The 14,234-nt window shown below is 41.5% G+C and overlaps 1 protein-coding gene across 3 annotated transcripts in view; it reads left to right on the top strand.

The window, feature by feature from the left end:
* AFF2 (ALF transcription elongation factor 2) overlaps positions 1-14,234 on the top strand; it is a 346,574-nt gene that overhangs the window by 184,954 nt on the left and 147,386 nt on the right. For all 3 annotated transcript variants that reach the window (XM_087748704.1, XM_087748703.1, XM_087748702.1), the window contains exon 4: positions 3,035-3,079. In XM_087748704.1, the coding sequence (XP_087604830.1) occupies positions 3,035-3,079 (45 nt within the window). The remainder of the gene's footprint in view (positions 1-3,034; positions 3,080-14,234) is intronic.

Below are 14,234 nucleotides of genomic sequence, written 5' to 3'. Positions count from 1 at the left end.
TTGCCATGTGGGCCTGCTTGCACTTGTTAGCTGAATGCAAGTGTTTATGGACAATTAAACCTGCAATTTTTGATTCACAGTTTGAAAGGTTGAGAGGTTGTTTTTTCTTTTTTTTCCAGGATAGACTAAGTTTCTAATAGATCTGTACCTTTCAAGTCTCTTAGAATGTGCAACTGTAGCATGAATTTAGAAAAATGGTCTCATTTCTTTAGAAATCCATTAATAGTAATGTACTGAAAGACTCTTACATTGATCTTCTCTCTGATAGCCATGTTGTAATAATTATTCTTTTAATGCTTGCATCAATCTAAATGTTTTCCTCTTTGTGCTAGCTCCTGCTTGGATCTCCCTATATGACAATCACAGCACTTTGACATCTTGCATTACTTTAATACCAGTGATTCAAAACAAAGCAATGCCAAAGGGAACAAAAGTTCTGTCAAGCCATTAAAATCTTCTTTGCCATTAACACAATTAAATTGATGCATGAACATTTAAAGTTATTAGCAAGTGCTGCCAGCAGAAGCTGGTTGTGATTGCATTATATATAGTGGGCTTTATTAAAGTAAAATGGTATGTTTATTGTTATTAGCATCATTAGTTCTGAAGTAACATAAGCTTAAACAGGGCTGTGAATTGGGAGAGGACTGTGAAACAAGTACGAACATGCTCTGCCCTGTGTTAATAGTCAGGGACACAATTATCACAATTAAGACATTTCTAAACAAAGGAATACACATGGTATCTTGGCTAACCATTGGAAATGGCATGTGTAATGGTAGGGAGGGGTGTTAAATGAAGAGAGGACTTCTGTATCTCTGCTGCTCTCACTCTTCCCAGTCTGACTCACTCAGCTGGATTTTGGGCTGCTCCTGTTACTGCTGTGAAAGATTTTGTGGTTGGTGTGTACACTGCAAACTTACTGGGGGAGTACTTGTTTTGTTTTCTTGTATTCCAACATAACAATTTTTCAATGAAAAAAATCAGGAGTGTATTAGAGACATATGTGCTCCCACTGCACATTGCAGTAATACCCGTGCTTGCTAATCTTTTGGTTAAAGTTAACTATGTTCCTCGCTGAATGGAGAGTTGGTATGAGGTATGGAAAACACGGATTAGCAAAGAATTTACAGGTATTGAGAGGGAAAAAAGTCATTTAAGTGAAAAGTAGGGGGATGAAGGAAGGCGAATGAAGTGCTGGAATATCAAGCCTTGCAGTATGAGGGTGGACTGCATCCCTAATGCAGTTAATGCTGCCCATCCACTGGAAGTTCTCAGCCTAGGTTTGCTAGGTAGAATGTGAGCTGAGTAGAAACTGGGTACAAAAGGTAAGGCTCTTTTTTTGGTCGGTTGAATGTTTTTAAGTGATATTATGGAAAATTATAATCTATAGTTGCTGAAGTAGATAAAAATCACTAGTATTCCTGCAGTGTAGTCATATTCATTTGAGTACTTCTTTACCAAGATATTGATGAACTGTTGGAAATTCAGAGAACAGTAATGAAATAAGCCAAAGGGATGGAATACCTTGTTTATCAGGAAAGAAGGTAAAAGTTGAACATGCAGCATTTGAGAAAAGTGGAGTATAATTCTGCATGTCTGTGCATGGTGTAAGTGCGAAGGGAAGTAATGAATTACTTAGAGTAGTGGGAAGAGCTCTACAGAAAGGCTGAGGTGACTCTGAAAGCAAAATTTTAAGAATTATCACAAAAAAAGGCCAAATAGTTTACAACACTGCTCCATATTTTATTAAGGGAAGGGATGGGAGACCCATTTCCCTACAGTTTTTGGGTCAGACTCACCGCACTACTAGAAGATACGGGGAAAATGTGCTACATTAGCAGAGTGTGAACTTGGTGATCTAATAGGTCTTTCTGGTCTTTGACTTTTGTAGCTGTGTGGTTTTATTCTTGAAGCTTAGTGCTGGCTGAAATATAGGAGGAAAGCCATGGTCAGTGCTTTTGGTCAAGCTCTATCGCAGATTAGGATGACAGGGATTAAGTTTAGTCATGAGTGTCTTTTACCAAACTAGTTACCGAGGGCAATAAGGTGGAAGCATTGGGCAGAAAAGTCTTGCTGAATATTTATGGTACGAAGCACTTACCTGTTTTTCAGTACCTTCCTGAATATTGTCTCTTCCTCTTCTGCTGTACCCCCGTGACAAGGACCCATCATAACTGCCTGCAAGTGCTACAAAGTGGTTGTACATACAGGTCATATCTGCCTGTTATTCATGTAATCAGTCACAGTACCTAGAGGTTTTGTGCTCTTTCATGTCCCTGGAATAAGCGATTGTGGCAAATGCTGTAAGTACCATTTAAGCAAGTATTTTCAATTGGAACACATGAAGGGCACCACTGTGTGTGTGCGTGGGTATGGTTGTGTACACAGATATATTGCATCTTTCTAAGGGGAGAAGGAATATCTGTCAAACCTCTCGAGGTGCATTCCTGTGTGCTGTTCAGTCTTCAGAGGATACTTAACCTGCAACAGGCTGATGAAGTGAGGGACAACAAAATCAGCAGCCACCCTTATAGTCCAACCAGTATTTTACTACAGTATATGTTTAAGAGCTGTCTTGGCTGTTAGCCTATTAAGCTGTAGGATAAGATAGTTGATGATAACAGACTGTTAGCACCTCTGTTCTTCACTGCAGCGTGCAGCAAGTTAAACCAAACCTTGCCTTCTATCTGAAGGCTGCCGATAGGAGTAACAGTGGGATCTTCTTCAATTACAGAAGTTTCAGGCAATTCTAGTGCCAGTTCTCAACTGTGAGGAAATCAGAGTACTTTATTGCTTCAAAAGTGTCGTTAGTAGCACAAAGTGGCGCGGAAGAAAAAAACAACTTTTGACAAAATGGGTCCTGCTGATGATTTATGTTGATCTGAACTGGAAAATCTGGTAGGCAGCAAGCGTGGATACAGCAGTCTTCAAACAGAGGCAGTTGCTTGTTAGCTGTTCACCTGCGTGGTTGTAGTGACTGAACTTTGCATCCAGCACCTGACTAAACATTTCTTTTTTTCTTTAAACCTAGGTTACCCTTCCCAATGACTCCAGCTGTGTGGAAGAAATATTACGGGTGAGTAATACCCTTTGCTTTTGTATCTTCTGTATAATTGTAGTGCGGTTATTTCATCTTTCATGGAGAAGGGTTATATGGCTGTCTTTAACAGTGTAGTTAAATAATAACATATTAGTGGGTCTGTATTAAAGAGGCACAGCCAAGTCGTAGGCCCACGGTGCTCCGTAGTGAGTAAGGTCAGTTCTCCTAATACTCTGCATCTGCCAGCTTGTCTCGGTCAGGATTTACACATGTTCCTGTTCTTTTTTAAGCTCTCAATCTCTGTGAGTCTCTCTGGGACGCATTTCTCTCCTACCCTGAGGTGGAGTTGCCTTAATTCTGCCATTCACAGACTGACTTAACAGTCTTCCTCCTTCTTCCTCCAAACTACAGTTGCTCATCGTTCATGGTTTTGTTAAAGACCTACTGACATTTTTTTCTGTGAGCTCTGGTCAGTGGTTGAATACAGAAAATTAAAACAACCACTCCAAACTGAGCATGGCTTAATTGCAACAAGATCATATAACAAGAAAAAGGGGAGTGTACACAACAAGTAGTATATGTGTAAATCTGCCTTACTTTAAGTGTAAGATGGGCTTTTCCTCAGACACCAGAGCTGTGGGGTCCCCTGTTGGCAGTGAGATTTGTCTGGGGGCAGGTTTGCAACCCACCAGTCCCTATCTGGGATTTAGGTTTTTATCCTCATGCATTGAGTTTGCCATCTCTCAGAGCTACCTCCCTGGGATTGCCAGCCAGCCTGCTGGTTTTCAGTGTAGAGGGGATAAAATTTCAGTGGGAATTTGTGCCGGCCATGTCCTTGTCACTAGGAGCAACTGGTGCAAACTAACCCAGACCTGAAATCATGTGTAACAATCATGCCAACTTGCTTGCAAAGACATGGACTTATTCTTGCTTAGAAAATAAAATAGGCTTCTCAGTATTCATTGCAATCCAGAGTTAAATAGTTTGGGAAACTTGCTCCTGTTTTGTGTACACACATTATCTTGGGATGCTATTGATGTCCTTATGGGTTGCCAGTGTTGCCGTAGAAGTATGTTGAACCAGCAGGCAAGCATGCGTGTGCAGGCCTGCAGTAACAGAGGAGTATGCATCTGCATGTGCACCCAGCAGGAATGAATGCAAGGAAATAAATAAAATTTAGTTTCAGCCTTCAAAGTGAGCAGGGGTTTATTACCTATAGAACACTAAGAGAGCAAAAGCAAAGAAAATGTTGAAAGGCTGTGCGAAATACTTGGTACATTTTAAATGTCTTCTTCCCCCGTTTCTATATTTCAATTAGGTTCATTACTATAGTTGGAATGAATGACTTGTTAGCTGGGGAAAGCAGTTGTTTTCAGTAAACAGCATCAAAAGGAAATGTGATGTAGCTAATTTCAGGGATCAATCATCCAGGTGACAGTTTTAATGTGGGAACAGTGCATATAAATCACAGGAAGCAGAAACGTCTTTTTTCTAATCAAGAGGAGGTGATCCTATTTCCTACCCCATGACTGTAATTTGAGTCAGCAAACAGAGGCAGAATGTCCCAGGCTTCCTTCTGAAACCTGCTGAGATCGGTGCAGGACTTTCTGTTGTCTTCAGAGGATGGGGATGAACTGCAGAGTCCCTGCAGCTGCAGGCAGCACCTCCTGCCTACCTCCTGTAGGCTGTTAAACTCGGGGGGACTCGTGGGGTGGGCAGAGCAGGGATTTGGCAGGTTTCCATGTCTCTGGGGATCTGTCTCACAAGGGCATGTGAGGGGCACCCAAAAAAGGGATACAAACCGCCAGATCTTTCTTGACTGCTGGGTGTGGATGCCCGAGACACCCCCCAGGCCCAGCCTTGCCATCCAGCCGTGGAGCAAACCTGTCAGCCATAGGCGCAGGCATAGCCAGAAGCCATCCCTTGCCTGCACCGAGGAGCAGGTATGGACTTGGCACGCCGCAGGTGGGCATGGGACCTCGGCCATGGTTTGTCTGGGGTGCACGCTGCCTTGCCACATGCGCGGCTAGGTAGTTTTGCGTGCTGTTACACGGCAAGGGTGGCTTAGTATGCCATCGGCATGGCGTTAGGCAGCTCTGGGCGCTGACAGGCTGTCTGCAGCCTTCTTGTAACCTGTCTGCAAGCAGGCTGCAGGCTGCCAGGAAGGCCCTGAGTGTATGAAAGCAGCAGATCACAGAGCTGCTTTTGGGGCTGCCCGTCAAAGGCTGAGCAAACCCCAGTCCCAGTTGGTTGCCTTCAGTGGCAGCGTTTTAGGCTTTCAACTTCATATGGTGCTGAAGCATGCGTGGAAGTAGAAGTAAAAGAGTTTTGTCAATTACTTCATTGTTCTCAAATTTATAATGCAGAACAAGCTAGCGGGAAATGTGTTTTGGCTGCACGCAGAGTATCATATTCTACTTGATAGGCAACAGAGAGAAAATGAGTAAGAGAATGTGATGCGCAGCAGTGGTCAAAATTCAGTCTTCAGGCTCCCCGTGGAAGGCCTGGATCAGGAGATTCAGGCTTTCTGCTCCACATGAAAGGATGACCCTTGGTTTCAACAGCGATTTGTGCTTTGAGAACCTGGACTAAGTTCCCAGCCCTGACAGATACTTTCTGGCCTTTTGGGGCCGTGACGTAGGCTTTGAAGAGCCTTTGGGAGTGTGGGCCTCAGCTCCCTGATGGCAGCTTCCCCAGGTAAAAAAATAGGCGGTTAACATTTCCATCCTGTCAGGGACATTGCAGAGGTAAACAAGAAGGATTACAAGACAGGCAAGTCCCGAAGGTAGACAGATGGGGCTGTAATAGCATGCGTTTTGACCAACCAAACCATCGGCAGTGACCGGCAATTTCTGCTCTGGGCCATGTCCGTTGCTGAGCTGTGCACCCCAAAGTGCCGGAAGAAGGGTGCTGCTGCCTGCCTCACCCTGCCCCTGCCAGTCTCCCTTTAGAGCATTTCATGCCTTGAAGTTTGCTTTTTTCCTTTTTTTTAAGTCAGGGAATTATTCAGTTTCACCCCTTAGAAAGACACAGTAACTCTTGTAGTTTTAGGTTTTTTTCTAGGTTTTTTTGCTAGACTTTACAAGGAAGAGGGACCAAAGCTAAGATCTGTGACCTCTGATTTTAGAGAGCTCTTTTTTCAAGCTGAACTTGATTAATGGTTTTTGTAATTGTAGAGGTTTGCAATTCCTAATCTCTGTTGTCTTTTTTTTTCCCCCTAGAAAAAAAAGGTTTAATTGAGTTCATGGTCAAAAATTTCCAACCGAGTGAGGGGAAAGGTCTTGAGTCCGTTCAGACCCCTGAGTCTTCAGAGACAAAATTTCACAGTCCTTCAGATTTCCTGAAACACTTAGCCACTTATGTCATCCTGTGTAAATGCTTTAAGGACTGTTCCTGATACTACAACCAAAGGTTAATGGCAGACCAGTCTCGTGTTGATTTTGCTTTTCTAACCAGGATGGCTGAGAAGGTTGTTAAAAATAATAATAATAAAAATAATCTCTCTCGTACAACTAAGGCCAAGCTGTAAAGGTAGTACAGGAGATTTGCATTTAATACAGGTTGCTAATACCAAATTGAAAGATGAAGGCAAATACATTGGTCATCAGTACACTTCTTTCTCTTCCAAAACGTGGCTTATTTTTTTAAACCAACGTAATGGCTTTGACCGTGTGGATAACATGGAAGACAGGCAATCAACAGTGTGTGTGTGCGCGCGCGTGTGTGTAATTCACATTTTATTAATATGGATTTAAATTAAGTTGTCACTTGCTATGTGCAGCCATTGAAAAATGAGTTCACTGAAATGTTGTGATACAAAGTGCAGATGGGGCGGGAGAACTGACATTTTAAACCAGTATTCTGGAGCTGTTACTTGTGCCACTTGTACCAGTGCCTGACATCAGTGTGCCTTGCTGTCATTGCGCGTTATGTGAACCATTGTGCTGGCGCAGGCGTAGGGGTGTGTGTAGGTGTGACGCTGAGTGTGAACTGGCAGCGATCCTTTTTCTGCCTATAGAGAGCACAGGAGGGACCTCCCTTAGCATTGGTTTACCTCTGGGTAAAGAGGTGATAAGCACATAACATTACACAGGATAGAAAGGAAATTTTATTTAACTAAATTTTCTTGAGGACTTGTAGTGTAAATTGAAACTCTGGGCTAGGTGTTTAGGCAATCGATTAGACATAATCCCGCAGAAGTGAGGCTCTGGTCTGTACACATAAAGCTTTTGTGTCTGTGTTGCTAACCATCTGGGCAGGCACTTCTGTCTAAAAACCTGTCCCTACTTAGAGGAACAAAAGAATTCTTGTAGGTGCATATTCGCTGTAGTAAGGCATCAAGTAACTAGATGGACTTCTGATGTTATGTGGACAGCTGTGATATTAATTAAAAGCTTTCTAGTCTGGAAGCAAAACAAATCCTAAATATAATTCAGATTGTAATTAGTGTAAAAATGACTGGAGTTAAATGAGCAAAGTCTATAATTTGTATGGTCGTCTATTCTTCTGATGACTAGCTCATGTCTAATGACATTGGAGAATATGTAAATTGATCAGCAGGTGAAAATGCCCTTGACTGGGCAAATTATGTGTAGTATTACCTTCCTCATGCCAGTTGAAAGCACTAACGGATTTAATATGTGTCATCCATAGCTGAGGTGAACTGTTCACAGAGCAGAATTAGACTGTAACAGATATAGCCCATTATTTGCCCCTCAGTAATTGTTTTCTCTTCTAAAATACAAACCAACATTGAAGAACGATGCTAAACCTAATTATAATAATTGTAATTTGAAAAATACAGGTATGCTGTCCAGTGTGGTTACAAATGCACTTAGTAGCTGACAGGCAGTTTAAATATTTTCATGTGGAAGCTGGGGGCTTGCTGGGGAGGACATGATGTGAATTTAAAATGATTACCCAGACGTCATTGGACAAGTGAATAACGAGCTGACTGGCCTAGTAAACCATGTGAACCTGTCAAATATGGGAACACGTTGGGGAGGAGATGATGTCAAGTAACAGTAACTTAGCAACCTGGCATTTAGCTGTCCAGAGAATGAGTAAGAGTAGCCACTTTTAAATAGCTGAGTAAATAAATGAATCCCTATACGTCTTAGGTGTGCTATAAAAATAGCCCAGCACCGTATGTTTTGTGTCAAGCTGCTTCTTTCTCCAGGATAAGGTGATTTATTATTTCTATTGAAATGAAAAAATGGATTGAAAAGTTAACCCACGTGTAAATATGTATCTGCGGCCTTTGTCCCTCGTCTGGCATGCAGCCTTTGGAAGTGTGTAAGGAACAGGTAATAGCCTGCTTTGAAAAAGGCAATGTGTTACAACTGTAGGGTTTTTTCCTTTAGACTTCGCTTATGTACATGAAGATTTGGATGGATAAAACCAATTAATTTCTTAGCAATTTCCAAGCCATTGCATTTTCAGCTTTTTATCAGCATTTTCTCAATGGAGGCAGAACCAGTTTCTGATCTCACATCAAAATAAATCAAGGGGTAATTCCACTGACCTCTGATCTCATTTGAGTTCATTGAATTCTTATTCCTCACACACTGGTATAAATTGGCAGCAGCTCCACTTACATTGCTGCTGCTGTTTGTCACGAATGAGTGATTTAGATCGCTTAAGGAATCACCGTCAAAGGTATTAGCAAAAGTGGTTTTAATATGATGTTGTAAAAGTACAACTTAACAGAGTTCAATGGCAAGGTTCACTCTATTAATTACTGCATGGAAGAATCATACAAAGGAAAATCGAGTTACGCTTGAATTAGACCAGTTCACAGAGAGACTGGGGATGCAAAAGGGTACGGAGGACCCTCTCATTGAGTCACAAGGTTCAGAGTAGACCTTCTTGGTTTCTAAACTCCTCATGGAGCTTAGGTGCGACTAGGTCCAATCTTAGTCTCCGACATGGACAACGGTTTATGTCTAAGGGATTATATATGCAAAATTTATCAATTCAGCATGCAATCAAAGTTATCAAGACAAAATCAAAGTTACCATACTACAAGGTTATGCGCGGTATCGGTCGCTTACCAAAGATCTGCCATTGGTAAAAGGTCTCTCTGCCTCGAGGAGCAACCTTGAGAGGTGTCCCAGCTTAAGGGGAGATCACCGCCATGCAGCCATGCTGCCTAGCAGGGAGAGCACAAAGAAGGCTCACTTAGGCTGCTATATTTATAGGATAAAGTGGTTGGCTTGTAGTCAAATTACATGTGATAGGAAAGGTAGGCATGAGGCTCCTTGTACCCACAACTTCTTTTGTTCCTTGATAAATGAGTCTTGGAAAAGGCACCCACTATTCATGTGTCAGTTGCATGATTGGTGTTCCAAGCTCACATGCATCGATGCTGACTGGTCCTTCGTGGGTTTTCAGAGAATAGATTGAAACTAGAGGCGTTCACGGCCTGGCTGCGGCTCAGGCCTTTACCTCTTCCAGAGCCTGCACCAAACCACTTTCAATCTGGTCAGGGGATCAAGTGCACCCGTCACGCTCCACCCAATGACTACAGTCAATCTCCTTTATCAACTCATAGAGTGGTAGTACCGCTACCTCTTGGCTCTATGTCATCAATATGCAGCGTATTGTAGATCAGTGGTAAGATTCCAATTATTTTAGTTTAAGTGTTCTAAGTAATGTTAGTTATATACCATGTTGCATACAGAATCAGTTGATTGTGTATGTTTTACATGCTGGATTGATGTAATTTGTTTCATTTTTTGCCAAACTGATACACAGAATGATTATAAGCAATAAACATAATAAGGTTAAAACTAACAAAACTACAATTGGATGTAGCATCAAATTCAAAATTCCAGTTGCTATTGGTGACCATCCAAAAAGAGTTTCCCACCAGTGATGTTCTCCGTCTTTCTTCACTCTTTCCAGGACATGGTGTATCTCCTCTGCATCATGATGGACGGTAATTAGGGTTTTTTGTCCGTTGTTCCAAATTCGTTTTAGCAATTGATTCAGGTCATCATATTGCAACAGTTTTCTCACCAATATGAGATTCATTCCAATGGGGGTAGGCAATAAATCTTGATATGATGTACAGTTAGATTGTAGCAATTGGTGTGCTGTGACAGGAGCTGAATAGTTAAAGTCACATCCCATAATTTTGGTAAAATTACAAATACAGATACTTGAGTGATTATATGTCTCTACAGTAGTGTTGTCCATAGATACAGAATCACAGAGGGTTCTCATACAAACACATCCATTTCCAACATATATAAGCACAGTTTCAGGGGTTTCATCAGGATGTATTTCAAAATGACAAACATTTTGTTCAGTGTCAAGCCAAATGTCTTGGGCCTTAATGGTATTACTTTCACAAATAAATCCCTGTTTTTCCCGTACAACACATGCATCAACATCAATAGTTTGCCATTTGTTCCTGTTTTGTTGGGCCCATACTCTGTGTTCTAACAGAGAGAGGACAGTTCCACTGTGATGTAATCCCAGTGCAATGATGGGGTATGTGGTGGACACCGAAGCATTGCGTATTGTCAAAACAAAAGCTGCGGCTTTATTGTCGGTGGGGTCATAAGTGCGATTAACTAGATGCCACCAAGACTGGAAATCCCTTTTGAATTGAGGAGTTTAGAAAGCAAGGGGGTCCACTCTGAACCTCGTGACAAAATGGGAGGGTCCTCCATACCCTTTTGCATCTCCGTTCTCTCTGTGAATCAGTCTAACTGGAGTGTAACTCAGTTTTCCTTTGTATGATTCTTCCACGCAGTAATTAATAGAGCGAGCCTTGCCATTGAACTTTGTTAAGTTGCACTTTTACACCATCATAGTAAAACCACTTTTGCTAATACCTTTGACGGCGATTTCTTAAGTGATCTAAACCACTCATTTGCGACACTTATTAAATAAAAAGGAGTTACCCCTGCATTACTTCAGGTATACATAAAAGCAGCAACTAGTCCTTTGCTCTGACGACTCTCTAGATGTAGTCTCACTCCAGGAAACGGAAATGCCGAGTAGTTCTTTGAGAATTGTTTATTCCTGGTTTGGTAGGTGATCAGCTCAATTCTCGTCTCAGTACCACCACAAGCATTCAGCAACAATTCCAGGAAGGTCAAAAGAAGCCTTTTCCCAGCATTTTGTGCACTGTCCAGCCGTATACACGCAGGCACGGTGAGATCAATAGTTGGAGTCATTTGAGGACAGCCTGGTGTAGGCTTGAAGTGCAAAGGCTCTTTGGGAGTTGGAGGATGCAGCCTTAGGTCTTCCCAGTCTAGAGCAGACCCTTAAGAGAGAAGCTTGTCTTGGCCACTGTGAGTTATACCTGAATGCAGCAGAACAGGATTATTCACGTTTTTGGCCATTCACCTTTACAGTGGCAACATGGTGGTGCCACCCGTGAGAAAGGCACCTCAGGAGCATTATCCCCAAGCTGTCTATATTAACTTGAAGGTACGTAATGTAGAAAACTCAGAGCTAACTTCAGGCTAGCTGAGAAGGAAGTTGGCATGAGGCAATGCTTAAGTACTTAGCTTATGCGGTTGGTTTTGTGGGCCACCGTTACACTGCTGGCATGGTACAGGTTAGGTATGAGAGGAGTTCACTTCTGATGTAGATATATACTATAAATCTGCTTTGTGCTGCCAGATCAACGCAAAGCAGACTGCATGCTGTTGGGGAGGTGACGGGGAGGAAAGGTTGACTGTCTGATCTGACAAATGCGCGTGGGTGTGCAGTGTTTCCTGTATTCGAAAGGTGGTGTTTTGCACCTGCCTGTTACAGGGATAAATGCCTCTTCAAGATGTAAGGCAGCAAAAGATTAGACCTTTGTCAGGACAGACAAGCAAGGTCTGATTCCAGCCTGCAGGCACATTTATCAAATAAAGGTTTTATTTTCATAGCGGTATTAAAGAAATTATTTACCGAAGAACTTTGAAATGTAAAATCTGATCATTAAGTGGGTCTATTGCAGCCTGTCTACACTGTAACAATAAAAAAAGATTACAAAACGTATTCAGGAAAAGAGAGAGAGATTGCAGTGCACTATTTCGAACTCACTATTCTATTCTGTTTTCTTATCTCCTTAACCATAATATTTTAGCATATATATTTGTACTGCCAAATTGAAATATTGCTGATTTCAGTAGTATTATATAATTCTGCTATCATTGCCAGATTTACCATTGCTACTAAAATTACTGTGAAGTGAGCTGACATCACAAGAGTTTGGACATGTGTTACTGCTCCTGAAGAGAATGAAAACACTCTCATGAGAAATGAATGACTAAATGAGAAAGTGTTAATTCTTATCTGTTTTCCAAGCTCTTCAGCATCTCTTCTGCACCAAAACAACCGCTTTTAGTTTCTCTTCCTCATTGACAGTCACCTCAGAAATGATCCACTGCGTATTGCAACATGTTACATGCTCGGCATCCTCACTAATTCAGTACTCTGTTATGATAAAAATAATAATATTTTATGAGAATATACAAAATAATTTTTAAAAAGCCAGTTCAAACAAGAAAGTAATTCAAGCAAAGTCATTGTCTCAGAGGAAAAGATAATGTTTTACAACTTCTGTGGAAGATCAGGTGCACCCTCTGCAGCATTTAAAAGTTTTGGTCACTTCATATACTACTTTTTCAAATAACTCTGAGTTTTGTACTTCCAGAAATAACTCGAAGTGAGAGAGACAAAAAATGTGGGAAAATGAATTGATGGGGTCTTGTAGTTGAGTGGAGAGTATCATAAAACTAAGATTCCTATTCCAGATTTGCAGACCCATGGGACCTGACTTCCTGTCCTTTTTCATCATTGTGAATAAAGAGTAACTCCCTTCTCTTTGAGTGAAAGTGCGAGAGAAAACAGACCCAGGGAGTCTGGGATATCAGATCAACTTTGACCTTTTGTATGCTCCCATGAACAAAAAAGGCCCCAAGTGCGGAACTCAATGGAAAATTTTAGACACTTCTACACCGTTATAGTGTTTGGCTCTAGCCATACCAGGTATCCTCCCTTAAGGACCTTGTGGGCTGCACAAATTTATGTTGTATAAAAACGTGATGAGGAACTTCAGAGCCTGTTGTGTGCCTGTCCTGGAGTACTGCTGCTGATTCCTAAATGACCGGTAACAACAACTACTGACACAGTATGCAGCACGGTCAAGCAGAAAAGCCATCTGAAGCTCTTGTACTCCACTTACACATCTTACTGCCAAAGGATTAAACAAAAAAATCTAGCCCTATTTTGAAATATAGGTAGTAGAATATTCCTCTGGTCTCAGATTAATCATTTCTGCTATTTCATCTTGTCCTGTCAAAATGAAACATGGTTAAATATGGGCATGGAGTATTTAAACTGCTAGCAATGTTACCTTTCATTTAAGTAGATTAATAATGTGTACTCTACTTAACAAATTGCTTTAGGCACAGAATGAAGACATTGAAAACATATTAAAATCGAGTTAGGCTTTCTGAAATGAATGAATGCTTTAGAAACAATTCTGGTTTGAAATGACAGAGTCTGTAGCATCTTCTGTGGCTCTTTATCTCACAAAAGGGAAGGGCTCCATTTTTGCAGCCCTGAGGGCAAGTGTTGTGGGTTTTAAGTCCTGGTAGGAAGCCTCCCCATAAGTCAGCACTGCTGAAGAAGCTGGTGGGGCCCATGAAGGATAAGTTGGCCATATGTGGTTAGTCAAGCGAAACAGAGCTAGGAAAAGACTAGGCAAACTTGCAGTGTCCAAGGGAAGACAGGGCTGGAAGATGTAACTAAATGAATCTTCAGAAAGAGTTTTAAGAGCTCTCCTCTTTGAAATTCTTCTCTGAAGTTTCAGCTGGCCGTGACAGTCAAAACCTAAAAAAATTGGTTGATGGTTAAAAAAATATATGTAAGGAAAAAAACCAGAGAAATTAAAAAAAATGGGCCAAAAAGGAGCCAGATACTTGAGGCATGCTCAGTTTCACTGCTTTAACTATACCTGCCATGTTGCAACCTTTGATGCTTCACGGCTCTTGTGCTCTTAGAAGGAAAATAAAGAAAACAGGACAAAGATGACACCTGGAGTAAACCTGAAGTTAGAACTTTGAATTTCACTGTTGTTCTCAGAGGAAATGGGTGGAAGTGTTCTGTCACAGCAGATACTGGGAATAGTTGTTGCCATTTTCTTCATGTACTTACTGCAGTCTAAATTTAACCCAAG

This window comes from Nipponia nippon, unplaced genomic scaffold (genome assembly GCF_047370975.1).
Source record: "Nipponia nippon isolate SJK-2023a ecotype South Korea unplaced genomic scaffold, ASM4737097v1 scaffold_12, whole genome shotgun sequence".
Taxonomy (NCBI): Eukaryota; Metazoa; Chordata; class Aves; order Pelecaniformes; family Threskiornithidae; genus Nipponia; species Nipponia nippon.
The sequence above is the reverse complement of the archived record's forward strand: the minus strand, read 5'-3'. Positions and strand labels throughout refer to the sequence as shown.